General features: G+C 33.0%; 3 protein-coding genes across 3 annotated transcripts; 1 reads left to right on the top strand and 2 right to left on the bottom strand.

Moving 5' to 3' along the window:
- Window positions 1-5058: 5058 nt before the first annotated feature.
- Window positions 5059-6045, bottom strand: LOC130502414 (uncharacterized). The gene is made up of 4 exons (XM_056997205.1): window positions 5893-6045; window positions 5691-5791; window positions 5377-5455; window positions 5059-5255 (listed from the first exon to the last, which is right to left on the bottom strand). Exons 1-4 carry the CDS (start codon window positions 5893-5895, stop codon window positions 5208-5210), a joined length of 231 nt encoding a protein of 76 aa, XP_056853185.1. The 5' UTR covers window positions 5896-6045; the 3' UTR covers window positions 5059-5207.
- A 4665-nt stretch (window positions 6046-10710) lies between these two features.
- LOC108852197 (cytokinin dehydrogenase 4) lies at window positions 10711-13947 on the top strand. The gene is given in 6 exon segments (XM_018625701.2): window positions 10711-11469; window positions 11947-12074; window positions 12697-12789; window positions 12791-12955; window positions 13204-13472; window positions 13579-13947. Coding segments are annotated over 6 exon segments (1578 nt in total). The 5' UTR covers window positions 10711-10838; the 3' UTR covers window positions 13871-13947.
- Window positions 13948-14364: 417 nt separating this feature from the next.
- On the bottom strand, window positions 14365-16670 carry LOC108852199 (spermidine coumaroyl-CoA acyltransferase). Its single transcript, XM_018625702.2, has 3 exons — window positions 16025-16670; window positions 15508-15759; window positions 14365-15118 (listed from the first exon to the last, which is right to left on the bottom strand). The coding sequence occupies exons 1-3, from the start codon at window positions 16472-16474 to the stop codon at window positions 14450-14452; spliced, it is 1371 nt and encodes a 456-aa protein (XP_018481204.1). The 5' UTR covers window positions 16475-16670; the 3' UTR covers window positions 14365-14449.
- Between the last annotated feature and the right edge of the window lie 2032 nt (window positions 16671-18702).

Genomic DNA, 18702 nt, shown 5'->3' with positions numbered 1-18702 from the left:
ACAATCATCATAACACGAATACAAGATGATCAACTAATTCCTTAAGCGAATATGTTCATGAAGAAAGGATCTTTAACGAAGATTTTCCTTTAAGATCGATCAAACTTTTTTCTTTTAGTGAATTTATTATTGCAAATCTATCTTACTTTAGCTGATATTAATTATATCAACTCTTTTTTTGCACTATACACAAAAATGGATCTTCATCAAAGATAGTGCAGATCCGTAATCTATCATGTCGCTTATATATAAATCAGAACATGAAAAAATATGTTTTTTTCTGTTAAGGAATGCAACACGAGTATTTTCCGAAAAGCCATTTAGGTGCTGACTGGTTTTCCCGGTACCACCCGCAAACGCAGCTTTTGCGGTTCATAGCGGTTGTTGGCGTATCGAAACAATCATAGAAAACGCTACAAATCGCTTCAAACCGCTCCGAACCTCTTAAAATCAAAAGCTGATTCCAGCTAGCATTTGCGGTTGCGGGCGGTTGCGGGAAGGTAAATTTTTTTCCTTTAAAAACAGAATAAATAAAAATAATACTAAAAATATCCAATAAAAATTTTCAATTGAAATAATAGAAATTGTAAAATGTATTCATATTATATTTCAATTTATATTATAAAAATTCAAAACTAAAATATTTTCTATAAATTTTTAAAATTGAATAATATGATTTTATAAATATAAATTAATATCTATCATATTATTATGATTTTTAATATTTTTATAATTACATAAAATGTAAATATTGTTAAATTATTATTTAACAGATGTTGTGTTTGGTAGTTTACCAGTCATAAGAGTCCCGCAAATACAACAATTTCTAACAGCTATACCAGTCGTACAAATCTCTAGAAAACGCTTAAAACCGCAACCACCCGCACCCGCAAACTTCCGCAACCGCAATCGCAACCGCTGCGGTTACACCAGTCAGACCCTTATTCTAATACTACTCTTGCCAAATATTGATTAATTTTCGAAAATGTGAAAAAATAATTAACAAAATCAAAGCACGAAGACAAAATCTTGTGAAGGCTTTAGTCGGTTGTTGAGTTTGCACGTCCTGAAGTTCTGGCTCTCTCCGAGAATCAACTTTGAGTTATTAACTAAAATATATAATTACGGTGATCTCTATGTACTTTGACGTACAGAAGAATCAAAACTATAAACTTTTTTTCCTTTAATTTTCAAAACTATAATTTTAATATATAGTATTAAAATGAATTTCGCTCCCGATATATTAGAAACAATATATTCAAATGAGCAACCTTCACCACTATTATTGAAAAAAATGTGTGTGTGTGTGGACATAAATGCATAAGTTCAAACAGAAGAAAAGCGATTTTCGCAGGATCTGTGATCAATATATAACAGGATATGCATTTTTATTATTATTTTAGGATAAGTTTAAATCAAGATGGCTATTGAATAAGTGAGCGTGTTGTTCCATATACACATGAGTGAAAATCAAATGGATTTGTGGTGATATAGAAGGTTAGTCAACAATCTTGCAAACAATTTTAAACAAAGCAATCATGTTTTCAAACTAAGATATAGTAATTTACAGATACCAAAAGATATAGATAGATACAAAATTGACACTTGGTACTTGGAAATGTCACTATGCATATAGTGTTTGTGTAGATATATAAATATCTAAGTTGAATGAAAGTCAAAATCTTGAGCTCCAAAAACTCTAGCTACTATGGTATTTCCCGTGACTCTAGGACTTTACTTAGATCTTCAAAGCTTGATAATGACACAGTCGAAGGTTATCACGTGTTACATGCTCATACATTAAATACGCAAACCATAGATGCGTTGTATTCATTTATACAAGCTCTGCACTCTAAATAAGCTAGGCAAGGGTATCTAATTCCCTTACGAGCAATCGGGTCTGACTGGTGCTGGTGGTCAGTCCTCAGGAAACTAATTGGTTAGGTCTCGAGAAGATTCTCGGATACCCCCGATTATAAAATAATAATAATAATAAGCTTTATGCTCTATTGGTTCACCACACACACATCTTTATCCTGAAGAAAGAACAATAGGTTGATGTTCGTTTGCTCACCTGGGTGATCCATCTGGGTGAAGATGCAAGTTGATGTTCGTTTTGTACATTAAAATGCTACATCCAGATGGATCACCCAACTGCATTTATGAAAACTCATCTCAAATTCTCATCCAAATGAGGGTGAGTCTTCACGGAGCATATGGATGAAGGTGAGTCTTCACCAAAAATTTGATATTTTTTTGTCAAAACAAAAAAAATTCTCGCCAAATCCAAAAATGCAATTTCCGGTCAAAATTGAAAAACACAATTTCTCGTCAAAATCGGGAAAAGATAATTTCGCCAAAACCGGAAAACATAATTTCCCGCCAAAATCGTTCGTCAAAATCAGAAAAAGGCAATTTCTCGCCAAAACCGGAAAACACAATTTCTCGGCAAAATCAAAAAACACACACTTTCAAGCCAAAACCAAGAAATCACAATTTCCCGCCAAAACTGGAAAATATAATTTCCCGCCAAAACCGAGAAACCACAATTTCCAGTCAAAACCGGAAAACATAATTTTCCGCCAAAATCGGAAAACGCCATTTCCCGTCAAAACCGGAAAACACACAATTTCCAACCAAAACCGGAAAACGTAATTTCCCGCCAAAACCGAAAAACGAAATTTCTCGTGAAAACCGGAAAAACGCATTTTCTGACCAAATCGGGAAAACACAATATCCAGCCAAAACCGGAAAAACGCAATTTCTTGCCAAAACCGGAAAAATACACTTTCCCACCAATAACGAGAAAACGCAATTTCTCGCCGAAAAATGCAATTTCTCGGCAAAACTAAAATCGCAATTTCCCGTCAAAACTGGAAAACACACAATATTTCATCAAAACCGGAAATAAACAATTTCCCGCCAAAACCGTAAAAACGTAATTTCCCGCCGAAACCGAAAAACGAAATTTCTCGTGTAAACCGGAAAAACGCAATTTCTGGTCAAAGCCGGGAAAACGCAATGTTCCGCCAAAACCGGTAAAACGCAATTTCTCACCAAAACTGGAAAACACACTTTTCTACCAAAACCGAGAAAACGCAATTTCTCGCCGAAAAACGTAATTTCCGGCAAACCGAAAATGCAATTTCCCGTCAAAACTCGAAAAACACAATTTGTCGTCAAAACCGGGAAAATACAATTTTCCGCCAAAAATTTAGAAACAAGTCTATTTTAATTATTTTAGTAACAAGTTCATCTTGATGTAAATGTAAGTTGAAAAAAGCAAACAAACATAGTTGCATTCAGATGATTCATCTGGATGGATAAACGAAATGCAGAGACGAACAACACCTAAGTGGAGCATCTGGATAAGACATCTAGATGGACCATCTGAATGCATCTTTCAGATGTACAAACGAGCAGGGCCTAGTTCTATTTTGGTGAACCTATGTGTTCAAGCAAAAAATAAGGATCCGGCCGGATTAGTTTGTGCAGTATACAAATGATCGGTTTCAAATATAATATTAATCGGTGGATGGGGAGATATCAAGAATGTTAAAACAATGAACCAGAGACAAAAGAAAATGGTTTTAGTGGCTAGGAATTAAGAAGGACATAACCTATGGACATATAGTTTTTGAGCCACAACTTTTTCTGTGGACATATAGTTTTTGAGCCACAACTTTGTCTCCTCTTTTCTAAACAAATAATTTGACATACACATGCAAAACTCAAGACATGTTTGTGCGGTACGTATGTGTGTTTGTATGCGTCGACACACAAGGTTTCTTGTTTGGTTATAGCTGAACTGAATCAATAATAAGAACCCAACAAAGCCAATAGGAGCTAATGTGATGGTCATGGATCTATGAATGACTAGTGTATTTAATGTTCAGATTCGTCAGAACCCCATGAAAGGTTCAGTACTATTACACCTTCGGAGATGTTTTAAAACTAGAGCGAGAGAGAATCTACCAGAAGATATTCTGCAATAAATATCCGAATTGTCGGCAAATGCATAGATCTCAGTTCTTAAGATTGCACAACAACTCAGCTCTGTAGACTGTCGGACTAGTGGGTTGTCCCGGTTCAACCTGGTTTGTTCAGAACCGTTTTTTTAATTAAAATGAAACCGGAAAGAGGTGAAGAACCAAACCAAACTTCTATCTTCATTTTGTTGTCGGAAATGTAACTGACGGTTCTGTAAAACATGGGTGGTAATGTTTTCAAAATATGGATTTCAATCTGTTAATTAAACTCGGTTCTGTTTCACTAAGTTCAGATTCACAACTATGGTTGAACCCAAGAGTAAGATACGTACCTACGATTAACGTGACTAAACAGGATCAAGAACCCTAACTGATTCAAGAAGTGATAAACCTGTCAATGTTATGAATTGCTGGCCTACATAAACCAAATACTTTATTGGCAAAACTAACACATAAACCGCATGCATGAACCAACTGTCCTCACAAAAAACGACACACCTAAACCACCGCAGCAACGTACTAATAGTGTCACGGGATCGCTTCCTCAAGTCTCTGAGACACATGAGAACACATGTGACTTAAAAGTTATCTTGCTCTGTCAGTACTTCATCTTCCGGTCTGTAAATCAAGTCACTCATCCCCCGTATCTCTAAAACTTAATTATAATAGAACAAGTTTTCATTTTTACCGAGAAAGTTAAAAGCACCTGCAATGTACCACCTTCACTGATACTTTCACAATTACCAGAAACAGTGACAATAGTCCATGGTTCCACACTTCCAACTACGTTCCAGTGGAAGTCGACCCACGTTGTAAATTTTTTAGTTATGCTCACTGAAAATTTGTTTTATTTCTACAACCTAAAAGTTGTGTAACGTTTGAATTAAAGAAGAAAAATCAGAATCATCACTTCCCTTACAAAATATACGTAACCCGTTTTTGATAGTTTTGCTTTCAATCAAGCTAACATATTCTTCTCAATCTTTTTTTTTTTTGCTAAAATATTCTTCTCAATCTTGGTAGAATATATATAAATTGATAAACTTGACTGACGCAAACGCTGTTCTAATAGTGGCCACATTCAAATTCCGTTTACATTAAAAGATATAGTTGAAGTCTTAACATTCATAACTCTGATATGTTGGACAGAAAGAAAAAAAGATGTTCTTTTGTTCACTGAAACTAGAGGGGATGATAGTATTTGAGTAAGAGGGATGATCAGACATAAACACCACTAGCAAGTAGCAAAAACAACGATCCAAAACCCTGCAATTTACCAGAAGAAACAGATTTCAACACCAACATTCCCGTTTTTGAGACAGCTATTAAAAAAAAAAAGTAAAAAAAGAGGATAAAAGAAGAAGAAGAGTAAAAAGGCATTATATACCAAGAAAACAGATGCTACTGCTGCAGTCGCGAGCTCCTTGGCGAGGCTACGGTTTTTCGTGGATGATGTAGCTTCATAGCTGCATCACAAATGTTGTCATAACAGGGTAAGTTAGAGAAAAAAAACAACACTTTGATCACACTCCTTGTTGGACTGACTGACAAGACTGCGAGAAAACCTATAATATGAATGAATGACTCAAGTATATATCTTAAAGTTAACAAAGCTAAGTCTCTACAAGTCCATCAGCTTCAACTACAGTGAACATTGATACAACAACAAGACGAGATCTTTAAAAAGAGATTAGCTTTTACATGAAGAAGATAGCGGTGATGATGAGGCCGATCGCAAGAGTGAACACCGACAGAGTCGGGTACATCGCCACCGGAATCGGACTCGTAATCGGACTCGCCGCCTTCTCACCGGCAAAAAAAAAAACACAAAATTGTTAGTGTAAAATTAAAAAAAAAAAGCGATGGAATTCGCGGTTGATAAAGGATGGATCTGGAGTTTTACCATTGTGTCGCTTTGCTTAGCTTAGCTTCTTCGCTTCGATCTGAGAGGAACAATGAGCAGCAGCACTTTCGTTGACTTAAGGGAGGGAGATACTCGGATCTTACACACACGAGCTTCTCCTGGTTTGGACCGGACCGGACCGGTTTACGCAAACTTTGATGGGCTTGTTTGGTGTGATTTGTTTTTCAATAAGCCCAAAACTACTTGGGAAGGCCTTTTGAGTAAAGATTTTTTTTTGTTCAACTACTACAAACCATATTTTTTGCTTCTTAAAAAAGTTTATTAGAAAGAGTTTTCCTTTGGATAATCATTTTTAATTTACTTTCACAAAAATATTTTTCAAAAAAGGAAAATGACCAATTTTTTTTTATTAAAGGGTAAAATATACAAGAGGGTTAACTAATCTAGATTTATGGTTTAGAGTTAATGGGTGAATTTTGGGGATGGGGTTTGAAACTTTTAAAAATGAAAAATAAACTTTAAAATTTTAAAAATAAAAAGATTATTTTGATCATTATTTTTAGCACTATTTTATGACAAAAAACTTAAAAAGAATTATTTGAGAGAATTACCTTTTATTAAAGTATCATTTTATCGAAATGTTATTTTAGTTCTTAAATGTCTTTTAGACTATAGTTAATTATATCTATTAAAAACTAGGCCGAATCAGTTTAAGTTTTTTTTTATTTAGGTATCATTTTCGAAATATTATTTTAGTTCTTACAAGTTTACTTAGACTATATTTAATTATCATCAATTAAAAATTAGGCCGAACCGTTTAAAGTGTTTATTAAACCAAGGTTGATGAATTATTTATGATTTATAATTTGTTATATGTTTGATTCGTTGACCGATACAAAAATAGAAGAGAATACTTATATTTTTATTTGAAAGAAGTGGTACGCAACTGAATGATGAAAACTGCTTGTATTTTTTTTTCCAAAGGTTGCTAACACATTTTATAATGTCATTATTTATAATCTAAATAGTTTTAATAGAAAAATTTGAATGTTATTAGTAGTCTATTTCATTATTTAAAAGGTCTGGTTCTAAAACATTGTTGATTTAAATTTGAAGGGGGTAGTTAACCTCAATATAAACCGAATCATCAATGAGAACACTGAAAACCTTAAACTCTAACATTACATTTAGGGGTGGGCACTTTACCCGATATCCGAAGTGGCACCCGAACCCGACCCGAAAAACCCGAACCGAAATCCGAACCGAAGTAGTAAAATACCCGAACGGGTATTAAGTTAGGAGAGATTGGATATCCGAACCCGAACGGGTAATACCCGAACCCGAATGGATATCCGAAAATAACCGAACATGTGTATACTTACCTTTATATTTCTATTTTACATCTCTCATTTTATTTAAAATATTTATATTGATGTTAGACATACTTTAAAATCATATAGTATATATATAATTATGGAGAAAATAATTTGATATTCATTTAAAATGCATGTTAAACTTTTTATTTCATGTATTAACCAAAGTTACATCCAAAGTTTTAAAACAATAGCCAAATTAATATTTTTATTTTGGAAATGTTATCTCCAAATCTATTAATCATTCAATCTATAAAAAGAAAAAAAATCAGTTAAGTAAAATCTATATTTTTAAATATAAAAAACTTTAAAAAAGAAAATTTTATTTTTATTTCTTTTAAAATCTAAATATCCGAACCCGATCTGAAATAACCGAACCCGAACTAAAAATACCCGAACCCGATCCGAAGTTCAGAAATACCCGAACGGGTATTATACTCCTATACCGAAATACCCGAAAATCCGAAATACCCGACCCGAACCCGAACGGGTACCCGAACGCCCACCCCTAATTACATTTGTGCAATAAGTAGTTTGAGTTTATTCTATGTTTAGTTCTGTTAAGTTTTTATATAGGAACCGATCGTCTAATGTTTGTGCAGACACCCTAGCTAGGAAGACTATCCTATTTGTGTTTTAATGGTGTTTTTTTTTTCATGTTTCTCTTAGTCTTTTTAGTCAGCAAAAGAAAAAAAACGATTGTTGTCATTGTCATCTTTTATAATGAATTTCTAAAAGGTACTATGTAAGTCGTCTAATAATATATCTTATATGTTAAACTTGATTAATTAAATGAACCTTCCGAGTGACAATGGCACACAAAAGTTTTCTTTGCAGGCCGTCAAGTGATCAGGGGACGGCGAGTCGGCGATACCCTTCGTGCGCTTCACTCTCTAACACAGAAGTTGTGTGAGTTGAAATCTACTAGTTCTATTTCTTAAATCTATTTAAATATAGTACATAAACTTGCATTTAACGATCGGCAACCAACAATGGGCATAGTTTGTGATTAAAAAAAGTTTATAGTATATAACCTTGCATTTAACTATATATATCAAATATATAAGTAAATGTTTCTCTCACAGTGCATGTGATGCTTTGTGACGTCTAAAGCGAGAAACCCAAGTTCGAGGTGAAATAAGCCTTTTGCCTTCTCACGCTACTTGCGTGTGTGTTTCAGAAGAGAAACAATAGCCATCAGAAAATGGCGCGGAAAGGAAATACCAATTGCAAGATTTTATCTATTAGATTCAGATTTGTTTATAAGATTTCAACTTAAAACCAACTGATGATTAGTGGATTAGTCATAATCTTTTATATATTACCTAATCTCTTTTAAAATTTTCAATATAGGAGATAATATCCATAATATCTCTCCTCGATATGATGGCTCTTATCAATCAAAAATTTCGAAATTTTAAGATAGTTATATTCAATAGAGCGAGTTAATTACGATATTTATACTTGGTCGGATAGGATTATTTTAACTAGGGTGGTTTAGCGTATTTAGGATATGGGTTCTGATATCATGTTAGATTCGAATTTATTATGAGCTTCCAACTTAAAATCAATTAGTGATTGGTTCATTGGCCTTAACCTTTTATATATTACTTAATGTCCCTTAGAATTCTCGATGTGCGAAATAATATCCCTCCTTGAGATGATAGCTATTATCGGTAGAAATCTCGGAATTTTAACACTTATACTCGGTCGAACGTTAATTACGACTTTATACCCGGTCGGAAAGGGTTAAGTACGACATTTTTAAACCCGGTCGGAAGGGTTCATTAATTAGGGGTTTATGGTATTTAGGATCTGAGCTCTAATACCACATTAGATTATGAGTTTCCCACTTAAAACCAATGGGTGATTAGTGAATTGATCCTAATGTTTTATATATTACTTAAGATTCTTTTAGATTCCCGATGTGGGATATATATTCCTAATAACCCTCTTCAAAATGATGGTTTTTATAGGCCAAAAATCTCGAAATTTTATGATATTTATACTCAGTGGTGGAGGTAGAATTTTATTTTAGAGGGGTCAATGGATAATCAATGTATTTTGCAAGGGTCAATAAGCTAAATTCATTAGAGTTTTATTTGGAAATACAAGTAATTTTTTTTTGCAGAAATTGACATGGATCAACTGACACCCATGATTACACACTGGCTCCGCCACTGTTTATACTCGATCGATCGAGCAAGCTTTAAGTTTTTTTAGTACGACAGTTATATCCAATCGAAAGGATAAAATATGACTTTTATACCTGGTCGAAAGTGTCGTATTAATTAGAAATTTAAGGTATTCAGGATCTGAGCTCTGATATCATGTTAGATTCGAGTTTGTTATGGACTTCTAACTTAAAATTAATTGGTAATTAGTAAATTGACCATAAACTTTTATATATTACTTAATGCATCTTAGATCTCTCGATGTAGAATATAATAGCCCTAATGTTATCTTTTACCCAAAATAACAATCAAACTCTTATTCGAAGATAACTGTTATATTATTATATGAACCTTAATGTATTGTATTGATTTTAGGTTTATATCTAGACTGCTGTTAAAAAAGAAGGTTTATATCTAGACTTTGGTGATTTATCATTTTGATAATTTATAATACAGGGTTTCTAGAAACAATTTTTTATATATGATAATACTTGTGCTATATGATGATTCCAAATATTTCAGTATTCTACATATTAGAAGTCAACTATATGTATATATATCCAAAGATCCTTTTATTTTTTGTATACGTTTATTATTGGACCAGCTTAAACAAATATTAACTGCGAGCACTACTGGGTAAACAAAAGTGTTATCTATCCGGCCCACAGAGTTTGGTCGGTTTCCACAAATTTCAAATTTACGTTACTACGTTACATTTATTATGAATCACATATGAAGTCAAATGTAACTACCTCAACTACACTAGTACTTAGATAAAATATTGTTTTTCAGTTATACACCATAACTATAAAAGACAGAAATGGAAAAATATATTCTGGAAAAACTATTACCTGGGGATCTTAAATACATTAACAGTAGGCCAATATAGGTAAGTTAACGGATGAAGAATTAAATGTTTCCGCAAGTCATACAATATTGGTATTTCTCAATCCTCATGGTGTCTCCACCTAGTCAAATTTAACAGCAAATAATTACTTAGGACATATGACATGCCTCTGACTATCCAACTAGTCTTTCAAAGCCAACTTCTATATTCAGATCCCCTATTTGAAAAAATAAAAATAAAAAATAGATAGAATATTCGCGAAATAAATTAGATATTATTGATAAATATTTCGAGAGCCAATGTAGTAAATACTTCAACATTTTTTATCTTTTGGATGAACATAATTCGCTGTCCTATTTTTAATTTTATGGCGTAAAAACCTGGACATCAATATCAATAAAATCACGTAAAGATATTCACGTGCTAATTATTAATATTATATTATACACTCTCTCTATGCGTGGTTCTATATAAATCTCATACTTTCAAACTAATCTCAATACTAATCCCATGATCAACAAGAACAATATTAATACTAGCACCTCATTTTCCCTCTCGTTTCCTCATTAGCCTCCCCCCATTAATTAAACAATGACTACTAATCCCAGTTTAAGCATCATCACACTAATGACGCTCTTGATGTGTTTAACTCCGACCTTAATCAAATCAGAGGAAGGCATTGATGTCCTTTTACCCATATCACTCAACCTCACCGTCCTGACCGATCCCTTCTCCATCTCCGCTGCTTCTCAGGACTTCGGAAATATAACCAGCGAAAACCCCGGCGCCGTCCTCTGTCCTTCTTCCCCCGCCGAGGTCGCCCGTCTTCTCCGCTTCGCGAACGGAGACTTCTCTTATGACGGCGAATCAACCACCAGCTCCTCTCCAGGTTTCAAGGTGGCGGCTCGAGGCCAGGGACACTCCCTCCGTGGCCAAGCCTCTGCACCCGGCGGCATTGTCGTGAACATGACGTGCCTCGCCAAGACGGCTAAACCAGCAGCGGTTGTTGTCTCAGCCGATGGGACGTACGCTGACGTAGCGGCAGGGGCGATGTGGGTGGAGGTTCTGGAGGCGGCGTTGAAGAGAGGCGTCTCGCCGGTTTCTTTCACGGATTATCTGTATCTCAGCGTCGGCGGGACGTTGTCGAACGCTGGAATCGGCGGTAATGTGTTTAGACACGGCCCTCAGATTAGTAACGTTCATGAACTGGACGTTATTACTGGTACGAAATACACAATTTTCACTCGTTTACTTATTTTAATAATATATAATACTTAAAATATATACATAAGTATATGGAAATTGTTAAAAAAAAAAAGAAAAAAAAGTATATGGAAATTGTTCGGATATACAAATGAAAAAGTATCTATGTCCTTTCTATAAGCTACAATCATTTTTGTCTGCAAGCTACAAATGTAATAAGATCCAAGTTAAATTATTATACTACAATATATTTATATATACGTGGCATACATATCTTACTTCTCAATATTAATGATAAAATAACAGTTCTCAACTACACTTTTCATTCTTGAGGTAAACTCACACGCAATAAATCAGTAGAAACCCATGATTTTAAAAACAATTTTTTGGTCAGAAAGAAAGATTATCCAATACTATAGTAGTTATGTCAATGGTGATTCTATTTATTTAATATGGGGACTTTTTCTTTATCTTCATACTATATACTTAATTTCAGGAAAAGGTGACATGGTGACATGCTCTCCAAAGTTACACCCTGAATTGTTCTATGGAGTTTTAGGAGGATTGGGCCAATTTGGTATAATAACAAGAGCCAGAATTGCGCTGGATCATGCACCAACAAGGGTATGGCATCATTATCATGTATCTTATATTAGTATTACTAAGAAGGTGGTAGTAAATCTATATTAAGTTAGATTTGGTTGGAACTTACTTAAGTGGAAGTCAAAAGACTGATTTTGAATTTCTTTGAATAAAAAGTATACAAATTATTTATTGAATAAAATCTGATATTGCTTATGTATCATAAGATTCTGCATAATCAATCAATCCTAGGAATTGCTAGACTGTAATCTGGTCTCATGCTTGCAAATCTTCATGATGTCAATATATAATCTTATTTTATTAATTTTCCACACAATCTAGTATATTAATCTGCTTAATAATGTGTACATTAGATTAGATAGTCTTTAGGTAAAAGTTACTTCATGTGTGTGCATCTAATTAATACTGATTCTTATTTTCTAATAAGCACAATTCGATTCTTGTACAACGTGATTGATGCCATATATGTAAATATAATTACTCAGACTCTCATTAATAAATACAAGATTAACTAATGAATCTGATTTTTCTTTGTCAAGTAATGAAGAAGACTTGGCTATCGCTTTATTAATTCAAACTTGTAACGAAGATGCTCTTTAAAATGTATTGATTAATGGATATAAGTTGATATAAAATTATGCAGGTGAAATGGCTACGCATACTCTACAGTGACTTCTCGGCGTTTACTAAAGACCAAGAGCGTTTAATATCAATGGGCAATGATCTTCGAGTTGATTTTTTTGGAAGGTCAACTTATGATGTCAAACGGAATAGTTGATACCTCCTTTTTCCCACTCTCCGATCAAACAAGAGTAACCTCTCTTGTGAATGACCACCGTATCATCTATGTTCTCGAAATAGCCAAATATTATGATTCCACCACCCTCCCTATCATTGACCAGGTACTATATTATACATACATATCCTGAAAAGAAAAGAAAAAACAATATATATATATATATATATATATATATATATATATATTCATGATGATTATTCTCACATAATCAGTATCAGCATCACTAATAATATAAAAAATATTTTATATCATCATGAATACATGATATAAATGAATATTTTCATGTATTTGTTTTTAACTCAATTAGTCACATATATATCATATATTTATTGTATACCTTTCTTTTTGTAGGTAATCGACAGGTTAACTAGAAATCTAGGTTTCCCTTCAGGGTTCATGTTCGTGCAAGACGTTCCTTATTTTGATTTCTTAAATCGTGTCCGAAACGAAGAAGATAAGCTTAGATCTATAGGGCTATGGGAAGTTCCTCATCCATGGCTTAATATGTTCGTTCCGAGATCTCGGATATTAGATTTTCATGAAGGTGTTATCAAAGGCCTTCTTCTCAACCAAACCTCAACTTCTGGTGTTACTCTCTTCTATCCCACAAACCGAAACAAGTAAGCGTACTTTTTGAGACTTTGAATGTGATCGTATTATCTAGTAGTATCAATGAATAATAACATGGAAAAGAAAAATGTTAACATGATTATTTGGTATTAATAGATGGAACAACCTCATGTCGGCGATGATACCAAACGAGGATGTTTTTTATGTGATCGGTTTCCTCCAATCAGCTGGTGGATCAAATAACTGGGAAGATCTTCAGAATCTTAATGACAGGATAATCAACTTTTGCGATAACTCAGGCATTAATATCAAAGAATATTTGATGCATTACACAAGAAAAGAAGATTGGATTAAGCATTTTGGACCAAAATGGAATGATTTCTTGAGGAGGAAAATGATGTTTGATCCAGAAAAACTATTGTCTCCAGGACAAGACATCTTTAATTAAACATTGAACGTGTCTTTAACATGCACCCGGGCCACACAAAATGTATGTTCATAATGTAATTAATTAATAAATAGTTTAGTGATTCGGGAATGGCTAATCACTTCCTTCAATTGTAATCTTTTTTCATCTTATATGTGAATGTCCATTTCTCTCTGAAAATTTAGAACGACTTAATTGTTATATACTATTATGTGGTTAAAGTTTAATAACAAGGGACATGAGTTGACATGTGAAAAGATAATATTCTAAAATCAGAGAAACTGCTTACTCATGGATTAACCTCTATGTGGGAAAAGGCAAGCTAACAAGTTATTTAAAACAGAGAAATTGTTTTATGTATTGATTAAGCTCAATGAAAGTCAATGATGCACACTTGCTTCCTCCAATGATTCAAAGTGAAGAAATTATGATAATAAATTACAATGTAATCAATATCGGTTTGTTTCTACATACTAGATGATTTACATCTACTCTTTACTCGCCCAGCATTCATATAAGCATAATCATCTTATTCGCCCATTATTCATGTTTGAAACATTCACTCACACACATAGAAAACTAATCCAGGTACTAATAATCTTAATAGTAAAGTTTGTTCATAGCATCCATCTCTCGCTTGAAGTCAACCATTGCAACTCTTGGCAACGTCATGATCACTTTAACTCCACCTTCCATTGATGGATCAAGTTGTGAAGGTCTCAAGATCATCCCTATATGCAGTGCAGTCTGCTGCTCGGTCAACGGCCGCAGATTCACTGGCTCATTCCAACCAAAATCCATTGATCCAAACCAACCAATATTCCTCCAGTCAGTGAGGAACAATAGTCCATCACTCACCCCTTCGAATTTTGCATTATCCCTCATTAATCTCTCCGTATTCTTTAACTCTTCCTCGAGATAGCCCTTGTCATAAGCTGTTTTCTTGGCTTTCTTCACATGCTTAGCAATGTCAGAGATTGATGCTTCTTGCAGTTCTCTTACGGTTAACTCGATATAGACATCTATGTAGGCGTTACCGTAGAATCCTTTAGGAAGTGGCGGATCTAGAACATGTCGGATTCCAACAGCTACGCCAAGGACAGTGATCCCATCAAAGTTTAGCTTTAGGGCTCGAGATCTTGCTTTCCATATGCAAGAACTAAGTACTTCATAAGTAGTGAACCCCTCTTTAGGGTACTCACACTCTCTCATCAAAGAGTCTTTAAGCCTCTTTATATTCCTAGCCCGGATGTTTATTGTCTCCGTTACCTGTTGGACAGTGGATGAAAAGAGAACACTTAAGCTTCCTTCTATATAACTACAGATTTACATGCAATCTCTTGAAATTTATTATTCTTATTTGCAAGCAACGCTGGCTCTGAGAGTTTGAAAACCTTAAATAATTTAGTAAGGATTTTATATAAAAAAAATATTGAAACAATTTAGAGATTTATGTTTGTATATATTCATTCGAATTTTTTTTGGGAGTTCAATGCCAATGTTTTACTTGACTGTGTCCATGACGGACTCTATTTGCAAGAACGTGTAAACCTTGAGAACATCAATTATAGTTATGTTTTGCCTTTTTACCATATGTATACTTACAAATACTAATCAAAAACCTCAAAATTGTTGAAGTTATTGAGAGAACAACATACCATATCACTAGTTGGAATATATGGTGAGGTGGCTAAAAGACTAGTAATGTGGCCACCAGGCACTTTGGCCGGTTCATTATCAAATTGTCCGACCAGCCGCTCTCTCTGCCACACCGGCTTAACCGTTGGCTCTCTCTTTCCTGCAGCCAACTCGGTTAAAGCATGGATGATCTGAGCCACTCCAAATCCATCACATACGGCGTGCGTCAAAGCCGTGCCGATGGTAAATCCTCCACATGCGAACTTGGTCACCTTAAAAAAAAAAATCAAAGGGAACAATTGGTGATCTTAATTATGCGTGATCCACACTACGAAGAAAACAATACCCTTACAAAACTGAGAGTTTACTGAGATTTTTTTTTTTTGTAACACACTGAGATTATTAACTAATCTTCAAGAAAATGATATAATTATTGCATTTTTTATTTTGGTAGAAAAGAATTATATTTATAATTTTTCTATTACCATGGAAGTTCAAGGCTTTGAATTCATAATAATCAAGAAAATGGAAAGCTACCTGCAAAGCTAGTGGATGATAAGAGATGTTTCTATCGTAGTCTATTTCGATATCAGGCACAAGGCGCAAAGCAACTTGGTCATCAAGATTTTCTATATAGTTTAGAGAGGAGAGGTCGAGAGATGCAGTAGCGACCTCAAATGGAACTCCTTCACCCCAAAAAACTAGCTGAAGTTTTCGATCACTCTCTCTTCTCTTGAGCTTGCCTGAAAGGGGATAGTAGTACACAAGAAGTTCGGACAAAGCCTTCCTAAGCAAAGGGACAGGATCATGTTGATTCTTTTCATTGGCTTTGAAAACATAAATCGTTGCGTACATAACTTCATTGAAGAGATCATTGTCCAAAGTAGAAAGGGAGAGAGTTTCAGAAGGAGTGTGTTTTGAGGGTTTAATAAGCTCAAGGGGTTTCTTTTTGAGTAATAGAGAGATCGATTTTGTTTGGTTTGCCATCTCTTGCCAGTTTAGAGTGTATACTATAAAACATCCGTGAGATGTTTATATAGCGAATTTTAGACTTACCACGTTCAGAATGTATAATATTAAATGAACATCCTCTTCGTTTTCACGTTGCTGGCGGCTGGCGCTAGTTACCAGTTACCACCATCAATGACTGACTGGTACCTTTTTTTTTCTGGTCTTAAATCTCATTTTTGAGTACCATTACAACATCTTTTATTTAAAAGAGAGGCTAACATTCTTTAACGCAGCCGCTTTTGCAGGAATTTTTTCTGGTCACAGATTATGCATGAAACTAAATTTTATATGTGACTATGTGAGTACGTAATGAAAATGGTATATTTGTTTCTCGGTAACATTTGCGTGATCGTTTTTTTCTTGTTTTGTTTAGGAATGTCCCGCATTGAATTAGATTAGACACTAAAGTGAGTGATGATACGATATATAAGCATGATTTAATGGGAGGTTATTAGGGTGAAGTTATTAGCGGAATATAAGAAACGGTCTCTTAATTTTTAACTAAAGAAACTAAGAACTGGTTTTTAAATATATTATTTAATAACAGTTTTTTAATTTTTTTAGTTAAAAATTAAGAAACGGTTTTTTATATTCCAATAAGAATTCCACTCTAAAAATTCTCCATTAATCATACAGACATAAATTACTATACCAATTGCGACATATGTTAAATTGATAGTTGATGAAACCAGTGGCGGATTTAGAAACAGAATTTACCGGATCAAAACTATATCCATATAAAGTTATTGGAAGATTTGCAATTATGAAGTGGGTCAAACCATTAAAAGTGAACCAATTGATTCATATTATCTTGCAATTATATGCTTATATTAGATAAAAATTTAGAATTGACATGATCAATTGATCCACATGCCTTTTCATCGGCTCCGCCACTGGATGAGACTTAATATTAATGCTTCAACAGGCATGCTCTAGCCCAATCAAAATTAATTTTAACTTAAAATTCTATGATTGATGAATAAACATAATTTTGACCTGATGTGTGGTTTTAGCATGGATTTTCTCTAACTGTTTTTCTTTTTTCATTCTGCCTCATTGTCGCATAAACATTGCATTTGAATCTCTATAATATTATTTGAGAAGTCAGTTTCCTATGTGTCGCGCTCACGTTAACTCTCACGATAGTTGATTACATTGATACCTTTAATGAAGAAAAAAAATACTATATTTAAATACTATTATTCATTTTTATTTAGTTTCCTTTTCAAAAATTTTCCAAATAATATATAATAAAAAGGAAACATTTATAAAGTTTAAAAATCGAATTTAAAAACGAAAATATATGTATAAATAATATTATTTCATTAAAAAGGAAATTTCACAAAATAGTAAAATTCTATTTAAAAATAACATAAAATATACTTTCTTTATATTTATATTTTCACAGACTATCTTTATATTAGAAAAATAAATATTATTTCTTATAAAACATAATTTTAAACAGTACAACAATATATCAATATATTTTCAAAGTAATAGAAATATTTTTTTATATATCTATATATTGTTTTAGATGATTACATAAAATAATTAAGTAACATAAACTAATAGATGTTTTACTGCTTATTTTAGAGAGATATCAAAAAAACTATAAAAAAAATTAACAAGAAACATCTTTTGATCAAATAATTATAAAATATTTTAAAACAACATCGCACTATATACTTTAAAGAGGTAAATATATTATATTTTATCATTATTAAAATTGTGTATATTTTAAATATTAAATTTGCTTTTGAAATTTTATGTTTTTATGTTTGTTGTATCTAATATAACCATAATCAAAAGGTATAAATTATTTACAATTTATAAAAATATTTTAATTATTTGTAGATATTGATATGTCTTGTATCAGTTACATATATATGTAACTTCCTATATATTATCGCTTTATTTTCTAATATATTTAAAAACAACAATTAATTTGATATAGATTATGAAAATACATACACATTTAATGATAAATAAAATTAATTTGACTTGAATTAATTATAATAAAATAATTATACTTTGGTTTGAATTTGAAAGAATATATCTAACTCAATATATTTATAACATGAGTGACTTCACTAATCCAACTTATATAGAAAATCATAGATTTAATTACAATAAGAAAATATAATTTTATAAAAATTATAATTTGTTTTATAAATATAAAATTATAGGATGACTTAAAACACATT

This window comes from Raphanus sativus, unplaced genomic scaffold (assembly GCF_000801105.2).
Source record: "Raphanus sativus cultivar WK10039 unplaced genomic scaffold, ASM80110v3 Scaffold0545, whole genome shotgun sequence".
NCBI lineage: Eukaryota > Viridiplantae > Streptophyta > Magnoliopsida > Brassicales > Brassicaceae > Raphanus > Raphanus sativus.
Note: the sequence above shows the minus strand (reverse complement) of the source record. Positions and strands in the feature narration are given on the sequence as shown.